The sequence below is a fragment of the Heteronotia binoei genome, chromosome 13, assembly GCF_032191835.1.
Source record: "Heteronotia binoei isolate CCM8104 ecotype False Entrance Well chromosome 13, APGP_CSIRO_Hbin_v1, whole genome shotgun sequence".
Taxonomy (NCBI): Eukaryota; Metazoa; Chordata; class Lepidosauria; order Squamata; family Gekkonidae; genus Heteronotia; species Heteronotia binoei.
Genome location: NC_083235.1, coordinates 18,243,567 through 18,268,561, shown reverse-complemented (window position 1 = coordinate 18,268,561; position 24,995 = coordinate 18,243,567). Strand labels below are relative to the sequence as shown.

The 24,995-nt window shown below is 44.9% G+C and overlaps 3 protein-coding genes across 3 annotated transcripts; all 3 read right to left on the bottom strand.

The window, feature by feature from the left end:
• Positions 1-8,929: 8,929 nt before the first annotated feature.
• On the bottom strand, positions 8,930-9,877 carry LOC132581467 (olfactory receptor 13H1-like). Its single transcript, XM_060252716.1, has one exon. The coding sequence runs from the start codon at positions 9,869-9,871 to the stop codon at positions 8,933-8,935; it is 939 nt and encodes a 312-aa protein (XP_060108699.1). The 5' UTR covers positions 9,872-9,877; the 3' UTR covers positions 8,930-8,932.
• A 6,942-nt stretch (positions 9,878-16,819) lies between these two features.
• Positions 16,820-18,722, bottom strand: LOC132581882 (olfactory receptor 13H1-like). Its single transcript, XM_060253302.1, has 2 exons — positions 18,044-18,722; positions 16,820-17,085 (listed from the first exon to the last, which is right to left on the bottom strand). Exons 1-2 carry the CDS (start codon positions 18,720-18,722, stop codon positions 16,820-16,822), a joined length of 945 nt encoding a protein of 314 aa, XP_060109285.1.
• A 4,713-nt stretch (positions 18,723-23,435) lies between these two features.
• LOC132581458 (olfactory receptor 13H1-like) lies at positions 23,436-24,368 on the bottom strand. Its single transcript, XM_060252702.1, has one exon. The coding sequence runs from the start codon at positions 24,366-24,368 to the stop codon at positions 23,436-23,438; it is 933 nt and encodes a 310-aa protein (XP_060108685.1).
• Positions 24,369-24,995: the final 627 nt, after the last annotated feature.

Here is a 24,995-nt window from a genome sequence, read left to right as displayed (position 1 = left end):
TCTCTGCCAGTTCATCAACTTGTATTTGTAGCTGGGATTCTTGGCCCCAATGTGCATTACTTTGCACTTGACCACATTGAACCACATCTGCCATGTTGATGCCCTCTCACCCATCCTCAACAGATCCCTTTGGAGTGCCTCACAATCCTCTCTGGTTCTCACCACCCTGAACAATTTAGTGTCATCTGCAAACCTGGCCACTTCACTGCTTACTCCCAACTCCAGATCATTAATGAACAAGTTAAAGAGCATGGGGCCCAGTACTGAGCCCTGCGGCATCCCACTGCTTACCGTCCTCCACTGCAAAGACTGCCCATTTATACTCACTCTCTGCTTCTTATTAATTAGCCAGTTTTTGATCCACAAGAGGACCTGTCCTTTTACTCCATGACTCTCGAGTTTACTAAGGAGCTTTGATGAGGAACTTTATCAACAGCTTTCTAGAAGTCAACAATATCTGTTGGGTCCCCTTTGTCCACATGCTTGTTCACCCCCTCAGTCAGAGAACTATAACAGGTTAGTGAGGCAAGATCTTCCCTTACAGAACCCTTGCTGAGTCTTCCTCAATAACTTGTGTTCATCAATGTGCCTACTCATTCTGTCCTCAATAATGGTTTCTATCAACTTTCCCGGTATTGAAGTCAGACTGACTGGCCTGTAATTTCCCGGATCTCCTCTGGAACCCTTTTTAAAGATGGGGGTGACATTTGCTACCTTCCAGTCCTCAGGAACGGAGGTAGATTTCAATGAAAGATTACATATTTTTGTCAGGAGATCCACAAGTTCAACTTTGAGTTCTTTCAGATCTCTTGGATGTATGCCATCTGGACCTGGTGACTTATTAGTTTTTAATTCGTCAATCAGCTGTAGGACCTCCTCTCTTGTCACCTCAATTTGACTCGGGTCAAATAGAGGTGACAAGAGAGGAGGTCCTACAATAATGCCCATTGTTGCATCATTGAACTGTGTGGCCCTATCATGTTGGCTTTTTGCGGAGTGAGGAATGCTCAACTTGACATCCAGTTGGTTGGATGACGCAGTGGGTGATGCAATAATGCCCATTGTTTGCATCTGTGGAGAAACGCCATTTTAGTCAGTGGTGGTGCTTCATTTGGCAGGGATCAGTAAATCCCTCAGCAGGCTGGGTAGCCTTCCCCTCACTCCCCCCCTCCCTTCCAGAGCCAAACCAACAACGCTAGGGGGAAAATCTCCTAGAGAGGCAGGAAGTGCTGTTGTTCCTTGCATGTGTTAGGCAGGAAGAGAAGGCAGATTTGAAATGGGGCTCGATCGAGCATGTGGTGAGCAATGGAGGCTCCTGCCTGGGAGGCTCCCAGGCAGGCAGACCAAGTAAGTAATTCTCAAGACAGGACAAGGTTAGACCAGGGACAGTAGAAAGCGTTTATAAACACCTTTCCTTTGTCATGCTGTTTGCTGGGCTGGGCTGTGCTGTGCTAATTTTGTAGATGCAACTGTTTTTGTTTTTGTTTTTCTTTCCCTATATTTTTCTCTTTTAAATAAATATGTTTTTTCTGTTTAAAATGCTGGCAGTCAAACTCTGTACCACATAGATCCCCAAACCACTTTAGACCACGCTGTGTTAAGAAGGGGGCCCCAGGTGAAGGGGGGGAAGGCATGCAGTTGGATAAGGTGCCAATCCTCCAGGGGTGCCCCAAAGAAGCACTAAGGTCTCTGTGAAACCCAAGTACAGGGTGGCAGAGGACCTGGAGGCCTAGCCTCATAGCTGGAGAGGGGGATTGGGAGTCCTGTTCCTCTCAATCTGAACCCCAGGACTGAGCATGTGGTGGCAGCGCGCCCAAGGGGCAGGAGGAGAAATAGCTCCCTCCAGGAGTTGGCGACTCAATAGGGAGCTGACGGGACCGGGTCTGAAGGCAGAATCGGGCCGGTTCCACCACACTTGGCGGCAGCGGTGGGATAAGAACAAACAGAGAACTTGATTGGCTAGGCATTTTTGTTTTTTTGATACGTGCAAGCACCCAGAAAGCAACAGAGGTTTTGTTTTATTTTCGGGTCAACTGGAGTAGGGAAAGTTTAGTTAGTTAGGATGGAGCGTGCTAAGAGGCTGGAAATCCTGGAGATGACAAAGCCACAGCTCCAGGAAGAGTGTGCCAAGCACAAGCTGGAGTGTGACAACATGACTGTAGTAGATATGACAGACCTCCTGTTGGAGTATCATAAGCATGCAGGGGCACCTGCAAAAGTGCCCCCTACCCAGTCAGAAGCAACCTTGCGGCTACAGATGGAACTGGAGAGAATGCGTATCGAGGCGGACCGAGACCGCAGACGGGAGGAACGAGAGAGAGAGGAACGACAAGCAGAGAGGGATGAGATCCTCAGACAGGAGGAACGAGAGAGGGAGGAAAGACAAAGAGAGAGAGAGCTGAGACAAGCTGAGATCCGCAGAGAGGAGGAACGAGAGAGAGAGGAAAGACAAGCAGAGAGGGAGCTGAGACAAGCTGAGCTCCGCCGACGGGAGCAGGAAGAGCAACGTCGCCATGAGCTTGAGGTGCTACGTCTGGAAGCTGAACTAAGCGGAACGATCAAAGTCACCCCCGAAGACTTTGCAGTGTACAAGGAGGGAGAAGACCCCTCCACATACCTCTCCAACTTTGAGAGGGCAGCCAAACAGTGGGGGATTGCAGAGGAGGACTATATGTCTTACCTCTGTAGCAACCTGACTGGAGAGCTTTCAGCCATCTATTACAGCATGCCTATGGAATATGGGGGGATAACTTTTGCGGCCTATAAAGCCACTGTATTTAAAAGGTTTAAACTGGGGCCAGACCACTCCCGAAAGCAGTTCAGGGGTTTGGCTCCACAAGAAGGTAAATCCTATTCTGAATGTGGGGTAATGAAGGAACAAACAGTTCCAGTGTTATTGGGCCGGGATTTGTTGGTTGGCCAGTACTCTATCAATGCTGTAACCAGCAGCCAAACCCTCAGAGGAAAGTGGGAGGAGGAAGGCAACTTTAAGGAAGCCACCTCACCACCAACCAGGGAGGGGGAAATAGCCCAGGTTACTGAGGATGAAGAGAGGGCAGTCACCCAGGAGGGGGAGGACCAGCCTATCTCAAGCCCTGGAGGAGGGTGTTCCCAAGGGGAAGAGGGGTGTAGCTTTCCCCAAGTGCAGCAAGAGGCTGTCGATGTTCCTAGCAAGGAAAGGAACCTGTCTAGCGTAAAGGATGTGCAAGCTGAAGAGACCGAGGTGGAGAGTGGAGATTTCACAGGAGGTTCTGAGAGCAGCAAGGCTAATGTGGGCTCAGAGGAGCACATAGCTGAAGGCTTGGGGGAACGGGAGCGGTTCCAGAAGGGGGTCCTGAGCGGCCTTAGGTGGGAACCGGTTCACCAAGTAGCTGTGGATCAGGAAGTGGGATCGTCCGAGACGCTCTCAAAACAGGTCGTCGTGAAGCAGGGCAGACAGGAATCCTGGGAAGCTGTGGGACCTTCCAGGCAGGAAGGGGGTCAGTTGGGTAGTGCTGAAAAACCAACCGAGGGGACTGAGAACCCAAGCCAAACCCTCAGGGGAAGGTGGGGGGAGGAAGGCAACTTTAGGGAAGCCACCTCACCACCAACCAGGGAGGGGGAGGACCAGCCTGTCTCAAGCCCTGCAGGAGGGTGTGCCCAATGGGAAGAGGGGTGCCAATTTCCGCAAGGGCAGCAGGATGCGGTGGAGCCTTCCAGGCAGGAAGGAGCTCAGTTGGCTGACACTGAAAAACCAACTGAGGGGGCGGAGAACCCAGGTCAAACTTGGGTTGAGTGTTCTGGAAACAGTGGGACTAGGGGTGGCTTGAAGGAACAGATGATAGGAAGTCTGGGGCAGCCAGAACTCTTCCTGTCTGAGGTTCAAAGTGACCCTAGGCTGGAAACACTGTGTGAGGTGGCAAGGGACCAGAAAGTGGAGTTCGCAGAAGCTGAGACAGGGGCTAGTGTGATGGATGTCCTGCCACTTCATACTGGTGAACGGAAAGTGGAATGGGAGGGACCCCATGTGATTGTGGATGACCTGGACGATGCTACCTGTGTGGGGGCTATGGAGAAAATGGGAAAGGCAGTTCAAGTGGGGCAGGTGAATATACCACAGCCATTCTCTGCGAGGTCCAGGGTGGTGCATATAGGTAGGAAGGAAGGAGACAAAAAGAAGCTGGGACAGCAATTGTTTGCAGCACCAGAGGTAGTTTTCTGGGAGGACAGAGTGGACAGAGGGAACATTCCACCAATGAGGGATAAAGAAGAGGCAACTGTGTGGGAACTGGGCAGTTTCCAACCTCATATGTGGGGCCAGGAATTTCCTCCTTTGATGGACCACTCACCCCAGCAACAGCAGCAACGGAGGGAGAGCACCAAACTCCAGAGGTGGTCCTGGGAGATGGAGGAGTACATCTTAAAGACTGGACATTCCTTCGGCATGCAGCAATGCAACGTTTTGTCCAGAAAGGACATGGACACCGAGGTTGTGGGACTTTGTGTATTATTGGAGAAATACCTGAATGTTTGTGTAATGTTTTGGTTAATGGGTTTCTCCTTGTTTGGTTGGATTCTGCTACGGGGTCACCTCTGTAGGAGGCAACCCCTCCGGCTCAGAATTTAAAGAGGGGGACGTGTGGAGAAATGCCATTTTAGTCAGTGGTGGTGCTTCATTTGGCAGGGATCAGTAAATCCCTCAGCAGGCTGGGTAGCCTTCCCCTCACTCCCCCCCTCCCTTCCAGAGCCAAACCAACAACGCTAGGGGGAAAATCTCCTAGAGAGGCAGGAAGTGCTGTTGTTCCTTGCATGTGTTAGGCAGGAAGAGAAGGCAGATTTGAACTGGGGCTCGATCGAGCATGTGGTGAGCAATGGAGGCTCCTGCCTGGGAGGCTCCCAGGCAGGCAGACCAAGTAAGTAATTCTCAAGACAGGACAAGGTTAGACCAGGGACAGTAGAAAGCGTTTATAAACACCTTTCCTTTGTCATGCTGTTTGCTGGGCTGGGCTGTGCTGTGCTAATTTTGTAGATGCAACTGTTTTTGTTTTTGTTTTTCTTTCCCTATATTTTTCTCTTTTAAATAAATATGTTTTTTCTGTTTAAAATGCTGGCAGTCAAACTCTGTACCACATAGATCCCCAAACCGCTTTAGACCACGCTGTGTTAAAAAGGGGGCCCCAGGTGAAGGGGGGGAAGGCATGCAGTTGGATAAGGTGCCAATCCTCCAGGGGTGCCCCAAAGAAGCGCTAAGGTCTCTGTGAAACCCAAGTACAGGGTGGCAGAGGACCTGGAGGCCTAGCCTCATAGCTGGAGAGGGGGATTGGGAATCCTGTTCCTCTCAATCTGAACCCCGGGACTGAGCAGGTGGTGGCAGCGCGCCCAAGGGGCAGGAGGAGAAATAGCTCCCTCCAGGAGTTGGCGACTCAATAGGGAGCTGACGGGACCGGGTCTGAAGGCAGAATCGGGCCGGTTCCGTCACAGCATCACTGAACTGCCTGGCCCTACACTGCAGGTTTGTAGCACAATGAGGGCTGCTCAGCTTGACATTCAGTTGGCTGGATGATGCAGTGGGTGATCCAATAATGCCCATTGTTTGCACCACTGCAGGGCCCTATCATGCTGATTTCTAGCACAGTGAAGGCTTCTCATCTTGACATTTAGTTTTATGGGTGATTCAGTGGGTGATCTAATAATGGCCATTGTTTGCATCACCGAACAATGTGACCCTATCCTGTTGGCTTGTAGTATAGTGAAGGCTGCTCAACTTGATATCTAGTTTTCTGGATGATGCAGTGGGTAGGGCTGCCAATCCCCAGGTCTGGGTGGGGGTTCTCCTGCCCAGGAGGTTCCCAACCCGCCGGTCCACATTGGATATGATGTCATAAAAATGGTGGCACCCATGCAGGGCCGCTCTAGGCGTTTCCAGGAAAACTCTATGGTTTTCCCTGGGCTCTCTAGCTATTTGGGAGGTCAAAACTCTATGGTGCATAGGTACCATAGAGTTTTAACCTCCCAAATGGCTAGAGCGTCCAGGAAAAACCATAGAGTTTTCCCGGAAACACCTAGAACAGCCCCACATGGGCACTGCCATTTTGACGATGTCACTTCCGGGTGACATCATTGTGTCGCGTGCATGCTCCGTGCGTGACAGTGTCCTCCGCTTTGGGAAGCTGGGGACTTGCAACCCTAGCAGTGGGTGATCTAATAATGCCCATTGTTTGCATCACTGAACTGTATGGCCCTGCCATGCTGACGTAGCACAGTGAGGGGTGCTCAGCTTGAGATCCAGTTTCCTGGATGATGCAGTGGGACTAGTCCAACCCTCTGCTCAAAGCAAGATCATTCTACAGCAGTGGTGACCTACTTCCCCAATTCACACATGGTGGAAATATTCATCCATGTGAATATGGGTGAGTGCTCAGAGGCTGACTGAAATCCCAATGCTAAGCAAGCTTACTTGAGAGTAAGCCTGCATGAAGTTCCTTCTTGACCTTCGGGAGCCACACAATATGGGTGAAAGAGCCACATGTGGCTCTCAAGCCACAGTTTGGCCACCTCTGGCCTAGAATTTGGGAGACACAGGTTTGAATCCCTGCTCTGACTTGGATGCTCACTTTGGGTCACCAGAGAAAAATTGGATATAAATAAAATAAGTGAAATAAATAAACTCTGCACAGAGTTCATTTCTCTTTGAGCAGCAGTGAACAGCGCCTGCCACCAGGGCCAGCACCAAGGGTTCTGCTGCTAGAGACAGACCCCTGAACCACGCCCCCACGCCGTCCCAGATCCCTGATTTTTTATAGTTTTGCGTGCCACAATGACATCACTATGTGACGTCACCGTGAGGCTGCTTTCCCCCTCCACTACACTCTTTGGAGGCTCCCTTGGAAGTTTTTTAAAGACACCCGGATCTGCCCCCTATTGCACGCCGGGCTCTTCTCGGGAACCCAGCGAGCAAACGCCCGACCTCCTGAGGAAGCCTGTTCTGCTGAGGAATCGCTCTGTCAGGAAGTTCTTCCTAATGTTGAGCCGGAAACTCTTTTGATTTAATTTCAACCCATTGGTTCTGGTCCTACCTTCTGGGGCCACAGAAAACAATTCCACACCATCCTCTATGATAGTGAGACTTCCTCTTACAGCAACTTTGCAGGCTCCAGGAGGTTATCTTTGATGAAGGATTTCTATAGACTTTACATTTTGTTTTATGTCATCCTTGTGGATGTGAATATGATTGCGTGAACTGCAGAGGACTCTACATCTATATATCTATATAGTTGTACTTGGTATTGGAATTATACAATGGTATGTTTTTGTGATAGTTATGTGGATAATTTGAAAAATTGGATAAAAATGCAGAATTATATTATAGCACTTTATTAATCAAAATTACTGAAACACTTTTGTTATATATTTATTTGGACAAGTACAGTTAATTTGCACGTGGCATTTTTCGTATTTTTTTACATTGTGGTCTGCAGTGATCCCAATGTATTTATTTCTTAATCAGAGACACATCTCCAGGCATGTTGATTTAAAAGGCTCAGAGGCTGATTTTGCTGATGAAGAAATAGCACTGGTGGAAGAGAGGGATTCTTTCTCTCTCCGCCCCCCCCCCCCCAGATTTTTTTCCTGATCCTAAAGAGCTCCCAGTGGGAAGTTATTCACATGAGTTTGGAGCTGCTCATGGAGTAGTGAGCACTCACAGATTGACACAGGCTCCTTTGTGGCATTTCCTTCTTTAGGGCTTGTCTCCAAAGGCGATTGGCTCAGAACTTTCAACTCCTGATTCCGCAAGGATCTGATTGGAAGGGAGAAATGCCACTGCATGGGAAATTCTAATTCTATAGTGCTGACAAAACCTTGTGTGAAAATCTCATCTCAAAAACATCCATATCTCTTCATAAGTCCTATTGGGTGGGGGAGAAGAATTAGTAGGCAAATAATTTGTTTTTTCCCTTACAATGATCAGTTCTTGTCCAGACACAAATACAAAGCTTATTGTGGAGTAGCAAGAATCAACTGAGGTTCTCCAGATCTGAGCCTGCCTTTCTTAACTTCTACACTACTCTGGCCCCATGCTCTTAAGAGGTCAGGGTGACCAGCATCAGGGCTTTTTTTGTACCAGAAACTTCTTTGCATATTAGGCCACACCCCCTTGATGTAGCCAATCCTCCAAGAGCTTACAGGGCTCTTGGTACAAGGCCTACTGTAAGCTCCAGGAGGACTGGCTACACCAGGGTGTGTGGGCTACTATGCAAAGGAGTTCCTGCTACAAAAAAGGCCCTGACCAACATAATTTGTTCCAACTTCACTTTATTCCCTCAGCAGCTCTGTGAAGTAGGTTAGGATAGGAGAGAGTGACTGACATTAAATTAAAAGAGCAATACAATGGCAGCTTATTTGAACCTGAGTCTTTGAAGATTGTGGCCCCATGGCACAGAGTGGTAAAGCAGCAGTACTGCAGTATTGTGATCTGAACTCTCTGATCATGACCTGAGTTCTCTCCCAGCGAAAGCTGGTTCAGGTAGCCGGCCCAAGGTTGACTCAGCCTTCCATCCTTCTGAGGTCGGTAACATGAGCACCCAGCTTGCTGGGGGGAAAGTATAAAAGACTGGGGAAGGCAATGGCAAACCACCCCGTAAAAAGTCTGTCGTGAAAACGTGAAAGCAACGTCACCCCAGAGTCGGAAATGACTGATGCTTGCACAGGGGACCTTTCCTTTCCTTTCCTTTCCTTTGAAGATTCCCGACATGTTAGCCTCCAGAGCATGCTTTTATCAATAAGAACAACACCAACAAATAATATCCTGCTTCTCCTCCTAATGGGAAACCAACTCATACAAACGTTTTAAAAATGAAGATTCCATTGGTCAGCATTTTAACAGTATTCATTATAAAAAATGAAGTGATATATGAAGACTGGTAGAGAGACGGAGACAAATGATGAAGTCCATTTAATATCTGAATCCTTTCCCTCCAAAGAATTTCTGAAGTGCCCGTTTCACATCCTTGTTCCTCAAACTATATATCAGAGGGTTGAGCATAGGAGTCACAGCTCCATAGAAAACAGAGACCATCTTGTCCTTGTCAGAGGTATATTTGGATTTTGGTTGAAGGTACATGGACATGGCTGAACCATAGAAGATGCCAACAACGGTGAGGTGAGAGCTACAGGTAGAAAGAGCCTTGCTCCAGCCCTGGTCAGAATGGATCTGCCAAACTGCCAGGCCAATTCTCAAATACGTCACCAAGATAAAAGTAAATGGTACAATAAGGGCCACTGCGCCGCTGATAAAAGATACAACATCAATGAAGTGTGACTCACCACAGGTCAGCCTGCCAACTGTTTGGATCTCACAAGTGAAATGGTTGATGATATTAGAGCCGCAAAACTGTTTAGACCCTGTGACTATTGGGATGAGGGTCAGCATAAGGCTAGCACCCCAAGCTCCAATGACCATTTGGACACAGACTTTCCAACTCATGATCACCATGTAGTGTAAAGGGCTGCATATGGCCACAAAACGGTCATACGCCATGACAGCCAGAAGGACACACTCCGTGGTGCCTAAATACAGGCCGATGTATAGCTGGGCCATGCAGCCCATGAAGGAAATGGTGGTTCTCTCTGTGGTGCAGGTAACCAAGGCCTGAGGGACACTGCTGCTGGTGTAGCAAATGTCTAGGAAGGAGAGGTTGCTGAGGAAAAAGTACATGGGGGTATGGAGGTGGGAGTCAGTTATGATCAGTATAACCATCAGGCCATTCCCCAGCAAGTTGATAAGGTAGATAACCAGAACAATCCAGAAGAAGATGGCTTGAGCCACAGGATGGTTTGAGAGACCAAGCAAAATGAACTCAGTCACCATTATCTCACTGTTGTTATTCATCATCTGCTTCACATCTTCTCCACTGGGCAAGAAGTTGTCTGAAGGGACTGTTTTAATGTTCAGGCTGTGAACTGAAGAAAATGGGTAGCTGGAGAACAAAGAGAACACTCACTGGTTAACAGTCGTAAGTCTAGCTTGTGTCAGACCAAGTTACAAGAAGAATAAAGCTATAAAGGAAAAGACCAGAGTTTGCTTGTTTCTTTTCTTGTTCAGGGTTTCAAATTTTATTAGAGTAAAAGTCACACTTCTCTTAGTTGTAGGCAAGCCGGAATATCTGGAATATATGATTTCACAGAGTGTATATTGCATTCTGTATCACAAGTTCTTTGTATTCTTGCAGGCCAACAACTAAAATAAACTTTCCTTTGGCTATAATAAAATTTGAAAACCTAAACAGTTGCTTCTCGCTGTCATGCTTAGTTGCAGTCTTATGCTCTAACTCTCAGTACAGATTGATGTTGAGAAGTAAATTAGGTGGACAACAACTAGGAAATACATGTCCTTTTGTAATTTACCTAGACTTGCAGAAACACCAATTGGCAGGCAACTTTTATTACCTTTTATGACTATCATCACTCACATATGCATAAGTCCGAGATTGTATACCCAAAGTTATTGGGTTTTGCTCTAACATTGCGGGATGCTCAGAACACGTTACTGAAATAATCTTTGATTCTCTCCTTCTTACCAATATCAGTTTCATCATCCTTCAGAAATAGCAGATCACTCACAGACTGCACTGTTCACTTAAGTCCTATGCATTCTTCCTGTGATGAATCCATGAGTACTGCATCTATTAGTTAAATAAACTGGGCTTTGCAAGAGCAGTTTGGCATCCATATAATAAAAGAAGAGTTGCTATAATGTAAGATATCATTTGTAGCTAATGCAAGACCACCAATACAACAAAGTTAGAGTCCAGTGGCACCATTAAGACCAACAAAGTGTTATTACTTATCTTATTTTTTTCATTATTTTATATGAGTTTGGAGAGTATTATTAATGCATTATTTATTTGTTTGTTTTTATTAAAAAACACTTTGCTGGTCTTAATAAGGGCAGATTCTGGGAGAGCTCTCTCAGTCGCACCCACCTTACAGGGTGTCTGTTGTGGGGGAAGAAGATAAAGGAGAGTATAAGCTGCTCTGAGACTCTGATTCAGAGAGAAGGGCGGGGTATAAATCTTCTTCTTCTTCTTCAATGTGCCACCGAACTCTAACTTTCTTCTGCTGCTTCAGATTAACATGGCTACCCGCCTGGACCTAGCAACATCACTAAATTATATGTCAACTGAGAAATCCCTAATAAGATCTCCTGACAATTTTATAAACAATAAATTAATAATAAAAAGGCAGTGGGCATTCTTGGTAGAGAGGGGTTAATACTTTTCTCCTGTGCAAGTTCTCTGAAAGAGCTCATTACCCCCAACACAACTGGATGGGGGTGAAAGACAGTTGTCATATGGGCAGATACAGCTAGCAACTGTCTCCTCACATCTACTTTTAGCTAATAGGGAAATGTAATCCATTCTCTTTAAAAGATAATCTTTGCATTCTTGGTTTTACAAAGGACATCAGAACTCGGTATTGTGATCAAACTTCTTTTTAATTTTGTATTATACCTCTCTGGTTATAGCACTTGCTGGATAATCTTAAACAGAGTTACTCCACGTTGAGCCTATTGATTCCAGGAGATTTAGACTAGAGTTACTTTGCATAGAATTGAAGTCAGTGGACTTGGAAGAGCATCTTTAGGATGGAACGTTTACAAAGCCATTCTAAGCAGAGTTACACCCTACTAAACCATTGAATTCAATAGACCAGTTCTGTTCCTGCTGGATACAAGAAATAGACAAGAAATTATTTGGCCTAGTGAAGGATGACATGAGCCTTGGAAAACACAAATATTTACTAACTATACTATATATACAAGATCTAGATCACTTTACTTCAGCTATTTGAGTTTGAAGAATATGCCCTACCCAGTTTGGAGGCATTTCTCCATCTCTAACCACCCTACCCTCATTACTGTAGGTCATTTATGCTCATTTGAACACAGCTCTTTCAGCTGCCTATACGGGAGATATGGTAATTTGCCTTATTCAGAAAAGCTTTGCCAACTGAAAAGAGTTGACACCCTTGCCCCACATGATACTGGAATGCCTATTACAATTTCCATCAGGAGTTATGGATTGCCCCAATTTTAACAAAATTGCCTTCTAATTTATAGAAGGATAATATAGTCCCTTATCTGTTGGTGGATGGAGATCAAAGGATAACACTGAATGTGTATTTTCCTTAAATAAATAAATGCTCTTTTTTCATTGCTCAAGATCACTGGTTCAAGGAAGCTTGAAAGGAAGGAAGGCATTCAATAGACAGTAGCAGGAAAGGGGTTGATTCCCGTAGCACCAAAGACTAAAAAAAATTGTAGTATTTGTATGAGCTTTTGTGAGTCACCGCTCCACCCTACCACAAATTTTTGTCAGTCTTTAAAGTCCTTCTGAACTCTTACTCTTTTCTGCTGCCACAGACATACTAACACAGCTGGCCATCTTTAAGGCTTAGAAGGGTGTAGATTTGGGTTACACTCGGAATCTATCAGTAAATTATATCTCCCTTTCCACCCAAGAGTTCAGAGAGGCATTCATTGTTCTCCCATCCTCATTGTTTCCTCACAAGAATCCTGTAAGGTACTTTTGGCTGAGAAAAAGTGACATACCCCACGTCACCTATTCAGCTTCATGACAGAGTGGAGATTTGAACCCAAATTTCCTAGCTCCTATTCCAACACTCTCAGTGAGGGGCTGTGGCTCACTGGTAGAGCTCTGCTTGGCATGCAGAAGACCTTGGGTTCAGTCCCTAGCATCTCCAGTTAAAAGGATGAGATAGTATTGACTTGAAAAACCTCTACCTGAGTCCTTAGGCCACTATACTGATTTTGTCTATATTGACTTTGATGGACGGATGGATGGATTCAGTGTAAGGCAGAGTACAGGAGGCAGATGGGGACTAAACTTCTGAAGATGGATTCCTCAAAGATCTTCTTCACCCTCCTTGTGTTACAAGTAAGCTTGACCCTTACTATACACACTCACCTGGGTTGGAAGAAGTAGAATGGTTTGAACCTTTTGAAGCTTGTCTCCAGGTAGAGAAACTTGGATGTAACTTTTTCCCCCAGATGCTATATTCCATCTCTGCTTCAAAACAGCATCTGAAAATAAGAATGTCCTCAGGGTGAAAAAAATGAGAAAATGGGGAATGCAAGCCCCCTCCACGGAACTGAGTTTTGCTGGAAGATTTTAAGAGCAGAGCTCATCTTTAAGCTATTTCACAATAAGCAGTCTCAGTTCTTAGTAATGAAGATCTCTTAGTTGCTTCAGAGTGATTCTGCTTTTTGTTTAAAGAAACTCCATTGCTCAGGGAATTGTAAGTGTTTGGCTGCATCCCACCAGGTCTTCCTAGAACTCCAGGGACTAGAACAACCTGACAGGAAAATGGTGGCAACAGTGATGAAACCCACAGTGCACAATGGAACATGACCAGTCTATTGAAACATTCTCAGGTCACTTTTCTCTTTGGTGTGATGCAAAATAACATAGAAAAAAGGGGAAATGTCCAAGTTTAATTTGAACTGGTTCGGGTCTGATGCTTACAAACAAGCAAAAGGCCTTGGTTACTGTAAAGGTTTTCTGCCCACCTCGTGTGAGGTACTTTAGGCTGATAATATGTGACTGGCCCCAGGTCACCAAGTCAGCTTTATGACAGAGTGGAGATTTTAACCCAAATTTCCTAGCGCCTAATCCAACACTCTCAGTGAGGGGCTGTGGCTCACTGGTAAGCATCTGCTTAGCACTCTGAAGATCATAGGTTCAGTCCTTAGCATCTCCAGTTTAAAAGGATGAAGTAATAATGATATTTAGATGTTGTTTACCTTGACTTCCAGAAAGCTTTTGATAAAGTTCCTCATCAAAGGCTCCTTGTAAGCTCGAGAGTCATGGAGTAAAAGGACAGGTCTTCTTGTGGATCAAGAACTGGCTAATTAATAGGAAGCAGAGAGTGAGTATAAATGGGCAGTCTTCGCAGTGGAGGATGGTAAGCAGTGGGGTGCTGCAGGGCTCAGTACTGGGTCCCATGCTCTTTAACTTGTTCATAAATGATTTGGAGTTGGGAGTAAGCAGTGAAGTGGCCAAGTTTGCAGATGACACTAAATTGTTCAGGGTGGTGAGAACCAGAGAGGATTGTGAGGCACTCCAAAAGGATCTGTTGAGGCTGGGTGAATGAACATAAGAGAAGCCATGTTGGATCAGGCCAATGGCCCATCCAGTCCAACACTCTGTGTCACACAGTGGCCAAAAGAATTTTTATATATATATACACACACACTGTGGCTAATAGCAACCGATGGACCTCTGCTCCATATTTTTATCTAAACCCCTCTTGAAGGTGGCCATGCTTGTGGCCGCCACCACCTCCTGTGGCAGTGAATTCCACATGTTAATCACCCTTTGGGTGAAGAAGTACTTCCTTTTATCCGTTTTAACCTGTCCGCTCAGCAATTTCATCGAATGCCCACGAGTTCTTGTATTTTAAGAAAGGGAGAAAAGTACCTCTTTCTCTACTTTCTCCATCCCATGCATTATCTTGTAAACCTCTATCATGTCACCCCGCAGGCGACGTTTCTCCAAGCTAAAGAGTCCCAAGCGTTTCAACCTTTCTTCATAGGGAAAGTGTTCCAGCCCTTTAATCATTCTAGTTGCCCTTTTCTGGACTTTCTCCAATGCTATAATATCCTTTTTGAGGTGCGGCGACCAGAACTGCACACAGTACTCCAAATGAGACTGCACCATCTATTTATACAGGGGCATTATGATACTGGCTGAATGGTACTGAGTGGGCGTCAACGTGTCAGATGAGGTTCAATGTGCCCAAGTGCAAAGTAATTCACATTGGGGCCAAGAATCCCAGCTACAAATACAAGTTGATGGAGTGTGAACTGGCAGAGACTGACCAAGTGAGAGACCTTGGGGTCATGGCAGATAACTCACTGAAAATGTCGAGGCAGTGTGAGACTGTAATAAAAAGGCCGACTGTAATAAAAAGGCTGGGAATTATTAGGAAGGGAACTGAAAACAAATCAGCCAGTATCATAATGCCCCTGTATAAATTGACGGTGTGGCCTCGTTTGGAGTATTGTGTACAATTCTGGTCACTGCACCTCAACAAAGATATTAAGGCATTGGAAAAAGTGCAGAAAAGGGCAACTAAAATGATAAAAGGACTGGAACTCTTGGGGCTCTTTAGCTTGGAGAAACGTCAACTGAGGGATGACATTGTAGAAGTTTAAAAGATTATGCATGGGATAGAGAAAGCAGAGAAAGAAGTACTTTTCTCCCTTTCTCACAATACAAGAATTTGTGGACACTCAATGAAATTGCAGAGCAGTCGGGTTAGAATGCCGCAGTTGGGTTACAACATGTACCAGTATTTCTTCAGCCAAAGGGTGATAAACACATGGAATTCACTGCCACAGGAGGTGGTGGCAGCTACAAGCATAGACAGCTTCAAGAGAGGATTTGATAAACATATGGAGCAGAGGTCCATCAGGGCTATTAGCCACAGGTTATTGATGGAACTCTCTGGGCGTTTTCGCACTTACCTTTTACTGGCTCGACCACCCTCCTCACGCCGGCGGATCTGCAGGGATTTTGCACCAGAAGCGCCGGCGCAGCCAAAAGAGCCGGCAACTTCCGTCGCGGAGCCAGCTCAAACGGAAACCGCCAAGAAGCAGGAAAACGTTTGAGCTGGCTCCACGACGGAAGTTGCCGGCTCTTTTGGCTGCGCCGGCGCTTCTGGTGCGAAATCCCTGCAGATCCGCCGGCGTGAGGAGGGTGGTCGAGCCAGTAAAAGGTAAGTGCGAAAACGCCCTCTGTCTGAAGCAGTGATGCTCTGTATTCTTGGTCCTTGGGGGGGCAACAGTGGGAGGGCTCCTGATGTCCTGGCTCCACAGATGGACCTCCTGAAAGCACCTGTTTTTTTGGCCACTGTGTGACACAGAGTATTGGACTGGATGGGCCATTGGTCTGATCCAACATGGCTTTTCTTATGTTCTTAGGGTGAGTGAGCTATGTACATGGACACAATGTTTCTCAGTACTTTTACTCTTGATCCCTTACTCTCCTCATCCTCAGATAGGGTTTTATTTATTTATTAGTTTGATCAATACCCCATCTTCCCTGCTGAGGCAGGCTCAGGGCAGCTATTTACCCATCCGGGGGTGGGCGGGAGGGAGGTTTCCAGGAGTAGGGAGGGTGGAGTGATACCACTGCACATCATGTCACCATGATGTTGGTGTCAGAGGGGGCTGTTTGTGGGTGGGGCTTCCCCTGCCATCCAACTAGCTGGTGGTAAATTAGAGCCCCTGAAATGGGGGGAAACCCCGCTCCAACCATGAATCTGTCAACCCTATCCTCAAATTTGAAAAAAAAATTGGAAAAGATAAGGATAGAAAATTTGTAATACACCCAAGCATAGCCAGTCTAACATGCTATAACATTTAAATGCAATCTTACTTTTCCTACAAGAAGCTCAGGGTGGCATAGATATTCCATCTCCATTTTATATTTGCAGAACAATGTGAGGTACGTTATGCTAACCGAGACTGTCTAGTTCAAAGTAAAAAAGCAAACGTTATAGCGGATTGTTTTAATCTTGGTCTCCTAAGAACTAGTCTGACACATTTGTCTTCAGACTTCACTGATAACAACAGTACATAGCAACAGTATTGAATATCCTGCTGCTCCATGAATGGGAAACCAACTAATCCAAAAACAAATTGAAGAAAGATTATATTAGGCAGCATGAAAGTGTACAATGTTAAGAACAAGTTAAAATAATAAACAAAAGAAAAGTGGTCCAGAGATAGTGGGAGACAAAAGGTGAAGAAGTCCATTTAATGTCCAGATCGCTTTCCTCCAAAGAGTTTCCACAGTGCCTCTTTCACATCCTTGTTCCTCAAGCTATATATCAGAGGACTGAGCATAGGAGTCACAGCATCATAGAGAAGAGAGATCATCTGTTCCCTGTCAGGGGTGTACTTGGATTTTGGATGAAGGTACATGGACATGGCTGAACCATAGAAGACGCCAACAACAACTAGGTGGGAGCTACAGGTAGAAACAGCCTTGCTCCAGCCCTGGTCAGAATGGATCTGCCAAACTGCCAGGATGATTTGCAAATACATTACCAAGATAAATGTAAATGGTACAATAAGGACCAGTGCACTGCTGATAAAAGAGACAATATCACTGAAGTAGTTGTTTCCACAGATCAGCTTGGTAACTGTTTGGGCCTCACAAGTGAAGTGGTTGATTATATTAGAGCCACAGAACTGTTTAGGGCCTGTGACGGTAGGGATGAGGGTCAGGATAAAACCAGCACCCCAAGTTCAATGGCCATTTGGACACAAACTTTTGGTCAGAACGGAACTGCCAAACTGCCAGGCCGATTCTCAAATATGTCGCCAAGATAAAAGTAAATGGTACAATAAGGGCCAGTACGCCGCTGATAAACGAGACAATATCACTAAAGTGGGTGTCTCCACAGATCAGCTTGCTAACTGATTGGGCTTCACAAGTGAAGTGGTTGATTATATTAGAGCCACAGAACCGTTTAGGGCCTATGACTGTAGGGATGAGGGTAGGCTTCCCAACCCTCCCGCCCTGGTGGGGGACCCCAGGATTTCCAGCCTCTTCCCCCGCTCCCAAAAAAATGGAAGTGGGGGGAGGGGGGAAACGGCGCCAAGGAGCATGGCGAGCCGCCCCATCCCGAAGTGGGCGATGCCGCCGCGCCGTGCCCCTACCGCCCCCTCCCCACCCACCGCAGCTGCTCCTCCGAGATGGGCCCAGCCTGAGCCCATCTCGGAGGAGCAGCCATGGCGAGCCGAGAAGAGGCGGCAGCAGCGCAGCGACGTCGCCCGCTTCGAGACAGGGCGGCTCGCCACGCTCCCCGGCACCATTTTCCCCCTCCCCCTAACTCCACCCCAGTGTCTCCTGGCTCCACTCCCAAAGTCCCCAGATATTTTTTAAATTGGACTTGGCAACCCTAGATGAGGGTCAGGATAAAACCAGCACCCCAAGTTCCAATGGCCATTTGGACACAAACTTTTGGTCAGAACAGATCTGCCAAACTGCCAGGCTGATTCTCAAATATGTCACCAAGATAAAAGTAAATGGTACAATAAGGGCCAGTACGCCTCTGATAAAAGAGACAATATCACTAAAGTGGGTGTCTCCACAGATCAGCTTGCTAACTGTTTGGGCTTCACAAGTGAAGTGGTTGATTATATTAGAGCCACAGAACCATTTAGGGCCTGTGACGGTAGGGATGAGGGTCAGGATAAAACCAGCACCCCAAGTTCCAATGGCCATTTGGACACAAATTTTCCAACTCATGATCACTGTGTAGTGTAAAGGGCTGCATATGGCCACAAAGCGGTTGTATGCCATGACAGCCAGGAGGACACACTCCGTGGTGCCTAAATACTGGCCAATGTATATCTGGGCCATGCAGCCCATGAAGGAAATGGATGTTCTCTCTGTGGTGTAAGTAACCAAGCCCTGTGGAAGGGTGGTGCTGGTGAAGCAAATGTCGAGGAAGGAGAGGTTGCTGAGGAAAAAGTACATGGGTGTATGGAGGTGGGAGTCAGTAATGATCAGTATAACCATCAGACCATTCGCCATTAAGCTGATGAGGTAGATAACCAGAACAATCCAGAAGAAGATGGTCTGAGCTACAGGAGAGCTGGAGAGACCAAGCAAAATGTACTCAGTCACCACTATCTCACTGTTGTTCATCATCTGCTTTGCATGTTCTCCCCGGGTAAGAAGGTGCGTGAGGAGACTGCTTTATTGTCTAGACCAGGGGTGGCCAATGGTAGCTCTCCAGATGTTTTTTGCCATACAAGTGCATACTCCTAGCACTTCTCACATCTGCTTTTTGCTATTAAGGAAGATGTCTGAATCCATTCTCTTTAGCTAAAATCTTAGTTCGAAAAGATCACCAGAACTTGGTATAGTGATTACGCCAATTTTGATTTTACGTTATTCAGCACTGTTTATAGCACTCCTATGTACAATCCTATGCAGAGCTACTTCACATTAAACCTATTGATTCCAGTGGATTTAGACTGGAGTAAATCTGCACAGAACTCTACACCTTTCTAAGTCCATTGAAATTCATGGGCTTGGAAGAGTAACTATGGCACTGCTATTGTTATACTGCCATTGTAAGCAGAGTTACACCCTAGTAAGCCACAGAGCTCAGGAGGCTAAGGTAAGTAAAGCTTTGTTTGGATTGTGTTTTGATTCTATAATTCAAATCAATGTTTTATCTCACCTTTCCTGCTGAGGAATTCAGACCAGCATACTTTGTTCTCCCCTCCTCAGTTTTTTCCTCACAAGAACCCTGTGAGGTAATTTCAGCTGGAAAAGAGTGCCTGGACAAAGATCATGTAGTCAGCTTCAAGACAGAGTGGAGATTAGAACCTGGGCCCCCCAGATCCCAATGTAACACTCTTGAGGGAGAGTCTATGCTTGTGGTACAGCCTCTGCTTGACATGTGGAAGGCCCCAGGTTCAATCCCTGGCATTTCCAGTAAAAAGAACAAGGAAATGGGTGATATGAAAAAGCTGTATCTGAAACCTAGAGCACTACCGACAGCCAGTGTACTGGCCTTGATGGTCTGATGGTCTGATTAAGTAGCTTCATGGGAAGCAGACAGGGAGTGAACTTCTGAAAATGGATTCCTCAAAAATCTCCTTCCCTGCCTTCATGTCTGGAATATGCCAAGGACTCTTCTGCATTGGAGGAAGTAAAATTATTTGAACCACTGGAAGATTCTTACTTCTGGTAGACAGTCTGGAATGTAAAGTTTTTCAGATACTAGAACAGCAGCTGAACAGTGTGCTCAAGGTGAACAAACAGGGTAGCATAGAATACCAGTCCCTTCCACAGGACTGAGTTTGGGGAAAAGATATCAAGACAAGAATTCATGTTTCAGAGTAAGTAGTCTCAGTTTCTGGTAATGAAAGTTGCTTCTCAGCGATTCAGTTTTCTGTTTAAAGAAACTCTGTTGTTCAGGGAATTCTCAATGTTTGGTTGCATCATATCTTGTCTTATTAGAGCTCCAGGGATTAGATAAACCCAATAAGAAAATGGTGGCAACAGAGAGTGCACAGTACAACCATGATTGATATGCTGATGCATTTTTAAAACCAGTTTTCTCCTTAGAGGGACACAAAATGGCGAAAGAAAGAAAGAAAGAAAGAAAGAAAGAAAGAAAGAAAGAAAGAAAGAAAGAAAGAAAGAAAGAAAGAAAGAAAGAAAGAAAGAAAGAATGTCCAAGCTACAAAAAAGCACTCTTCATTGGACTGTGATCAAAGTGTGTAGATGTATCAGAGTCTTTGATTGTCAGTGATTATTTGCAAGTCTTCTATAAACGCACATTTTTTTCTTTGCAAAAGTCACTTGGGAAAATACAAGTCATCCTTTTATTATTATTGCTAACTGAAATGGAATGTGCTTGCATCATGCATACATATCCTGTCCCTTTATGATTTATGTAGTTAGAATATTTCTATGCCACCTTGTTAGAGTCCTGCTCAAGGTGTCTTAGAATTAAGAAGCACAACATTTTAAAAGCCATTGAAATTCAAGCCATTAAAAACCAAGCTGTTGGACATAAGCTACATAAAAACTACCCATAAAACAGAAGTAGGCCATTAAAAGCTAAGACAAAACCCCTATTTAAAAACCTAGATGTGCTTGAGTCTGGCACCTAAAAGAAAGAAAGCAGGCACCAGGCAATAGGGATGGGCACAAACTGACAAACTAAAGTTCATCACATTTTTTTGCCTGTTTGGGATTTGCAAACCTAAGTTCATGAACAGAAAAACTGGGATGAACTGCCATGAACATTGGGCACAATTCATGATGGCTCATGATGGTTTGTGAACAGCATTTAAACCAAACAACTGGACAGAGTGGAGTTTCCAGTCCCTCAGCTGTTTCTCCTGAAGCCAGTCTAACAAGCGATTGCATTTAAATGCTGTTGGGGAATCGTCAAGCATGCATATTTCTGTAACATAATGGTTCCTTGGACGAGGAGCAAGTCACCCGTTTTCTACTGCTCCCCCCTACTTTACAACCTGTGCAAGTAATAAATCCATCTGGCCCAAGGATGTTTATGCTACAGCCTGGCTGGTACCACTTTCATGTCGCCTCTTCCCCAGGTTCACACAGACAACTCTTATCTGTGCTTAGAGAAGTGTGAGAAAGGGAGATTTTTTTAATAGCCTGAATTCCTTAGCAATAAAAGAGATAGTATGTAGTACTATTGGAGGGACGGTGGCTCAGTGGTAGAGCATCTGCTTGGGAAGCAGAAGGTCCCAGATTCAATCCCTGGCATCTCCAAAAAAGGGTCCAGGCAAATAGGTGTGAAAACCACAGCTTGAGACACTGGAGAGCCGCTGCCAGTCTGAGAAGACAATACTGACTTTGATGGACCAAGGGTCTGATTCAGTATAAGGCAGCTTCATATGTTCATATGTTCAACCCTTGAACCCGTGACTCAAGCTGGCATCTGTATGGTACCCTTTGAAGATATCCTATATATAGCAACTGTGTAACACTGTATATGTCATTACTTCCAAGGCATGTGCCCTTGGTAAAGCTTCTGAGTTTCTTACAATAAAGCAACTTTTGATTCAAAACAAAAGACTGGTTATTGAGAAACATCAATGCTTGACAGGAATTTTCTCTTTTTATAATTCATAAACCATACTCTTACCATACTCCCCAAAGCACCTATTTCTCACAGGATCTAATGCATGGGACACAGAGACTTCTTCATAAACAGCAGATAAGATTTTATTTTCCAGTGTTCTCTCAAAACAGTGTACTCATAGCATAGTAGAAGAAGAAGAATTGCAGATTTATATCCCGCCCTTCTCCCTGAATCAGAGACGCAGAGTGGCTCACAATCTCCTTTGCCTTCCTCCCCCACAACAGACACCCTGTGAGGTGGGTGGGGCTGAGAGGGCTCTCACAGCAGCTGTCCTTTCAAGGACAACCTCTGCCAGAGCTATGGCTGACCCAAGGCCATTCCAGCAGGTGCAAGTGGAGGAGTGGGGAATCAAACCCAGTTCTCCCAGGTAAGAGTCCGCACACTTAACCACTACACCAAACTGGCACTATACTATACTATACTATACTATACTATACTATACTATACTATACTATACTATACTATACTATACTATACTATACTATACTATACTATACTAGCAGTATAGTATAGTATAGTATAGTATAGTATAGTATAGTATAGTATAGTATAGTATAGTATAGTATAGTATAGTATAGTATAGTATAGTATAGTATAGTATAGTAGCTATGACTCTATTTTCTCATTCTTTCTCTTCTCTAAATTCTATCAACTCAATCTTAGTTAGCAAATCTTGTGTTAAAGATCTTTAACCAAGCTTGTGGCTAATCACCCCAGAGCTGCCTTTGGACCCTCTGAGGGGACAGCAAGATGGTGGGAAATTTCTGAAGCTTATATAGACTCTGTCCTGGGAAATTTCTTTCTCTTCTCTCAGTTATCACTGATAAATATCTCTCTTCCCAGGTTGATCTGACAATTTTCTCACTAGCTTCAAGAGCAGCTAGACACCCATACTGGCTAATGTCCATCTATCTTTAGATCTCAAGCTGGACTCAGCTAATGTCTGATGAGAACTTTTCTCTTATATAATTTTCCCCACTTCAGTCAGATAGGCATATTTCCAGCCAAAATACTCCCCCCCCCCAAATTCATAGAATAATAGAGCTGGAAGGGACCTCCAGGGTCATCTAGTCCAACCCCCTGCACAATGCAGGGAACTCACAAATACTCCTCCTAAATTCACAGGATTTTCATTGCTGCCAAATGGCCATTTAGCCTCTGTTTATCTAATTCTCCTTAGCTAAACTACCTCTCTGACCTAGATTCTATTCTAGCAGCTAAATCTACAAGCTTATAGGCTTCAACTGATTTTAAGTGCTTCAAACAATGTAGAAATGACTTAAACATTTCATGGGTTGCTTTCATAAAGGGACCACTCCAATATTTTCCACAAGATATGCAATACTACTTTTCCTGAAAGAAGCTCAGGGTGGCATAGATCGTTCATTCCATCTCCATTTTATATTTACTAGAACAATGTGAAGTAGGTTAGGCTAACTGAGGCGGTCTAGTTCAAAGTAAAAAAGAAAATGTTATAGGAGATTGTTTTAATCTTGGTCTCCCAAGAACTAGTCTGACACATTTGTCTTCAGACTTCACTGATAATAACAATACATAACAATGGTATTGAATATCCTGCTTCTCCATGAATGGGAAACCAACTCATCCAAAAACAAATTTAAGAAATATTATATTAGTCAAAACTTTAGTGTACATTGTTAAGAACAATAAACAAAATAAAAGTGGTCCAGAGATAGCGGCAGACAAAAGGTGAAGAAGTCCATTTAATATCCAGATTGCTTTCCTCCAAAGAGTTTCTGCAATGCCTGTTTCACATCCTTGTTCCTCAGACTATATATCAGAGGGTTCAGCATGGGAGTCACAGCTTTATAGAGAAGAGAGACCATCTTGTCCCCGTCAGAGGTGTATTTGGATTTTGGTTGAAGGTACATGGACATGGCTGAACCATAGAAGATGCCAACAACAATTAGGTGAGAGCTACAGGTAGAAAGAGCCTTGCTCCATCCCTGGTCAGAACGGATCTGCCAGACTGCCTGGCCAATTCTCAAATATGTCACCAAGATAAAAGCAAATGGAATAATAAGGGCCAATACACCAGTTATAAAAGAGACAATATCACTGATGTGGGTGTCTCCACAGATCAACTTGCTAACTGTTTGGGCCTCACAAGTGAAGTGGTTGATGACATTAGAGCCACAGAATCGTTTAGGGCCTATGACTGTAGGGATGAGGGTCAGGATAAAGCCAATACCCCATGTTCCAATGGCCATTTGGACACAAACTCTCCAGCTCATGATCACTGTGTAGTGCAGTGGGCTGCATATGGCCACAAAGCGGTCGTATGACATGACAGCCAGGAGGACACACTCAGTGGTGCCTAGATACAGGCTGATATGTATCTGGGCCATGCAGGCCACAAAGGAAATGGTAGCTCTTTTTGTGGTGAGAGTAACCAGGACCTGTGGGAGGCTGCTACTGGTGTAGCAAATGTCCAGGAAGGAGAGGTTGCTGAGGAAAAAGTACATGGGGGTATGGAGGTGGGAGTCAGTAATGATCGATATAATCATCAGACCATTCGCCATTAAGCTGATGAGGTAGATAACCAGAACAATCCAGAACAGGATGGCCCGAGCTACAGGATGGTTGGAGAGACCAAGCAAAATGAACTCAGTCACCACCATCTCACTGTAGTTCATTGTCCGCTTCGCATCTTCCCCCCTGGGCAAGGAGTTGTGTGAGGAGACTGATTTAATGTTTAGGCTGCCAACTGGGAGAAATGGGTAGATGAATAACAAAAAGAACACTCACATGTTAACAGTTATAAGCCTAGCCTGTGTTATAAGAAGAATAAGGCTATAAAAGAAAAGACCTGAGTTTGCTTGTTTCCTCTCTTGTTTTGGTTTTTCAAATTTTATTATATTCAGATTCAGGCTTCTCTTAGTTGTAGACATACCTGGAAGATATGATACAAAGAGTGAAAAAATAAAACTAAATTAAAACTCTGATGGACAAAGAAACATTCTATGAAATCGTCCCAAACTTGTAAATATTTACAAAATTGGATTTTAAAGATTTTGAAGATTTAAACCTTTCTGTACACTATTTTAATAGTTACACAACATCAGGGCAAACACAAAAAGAGTAAAATTTCCTCCTTCCCTCCCTCCCTCCCTCCCTCCCTCCCTCCCTCCCTCCCTTCCTTCCTTCCTTCCTTCCTTCCTTCCTTCCTTCCTTCCTTCCTTCCTTCCTTTTATAATAGTGTAGGAAAGGGCTTCACAAATCTGTGTATATCCTATTGTGAATGTACAAAAAAGCTTTTAAAT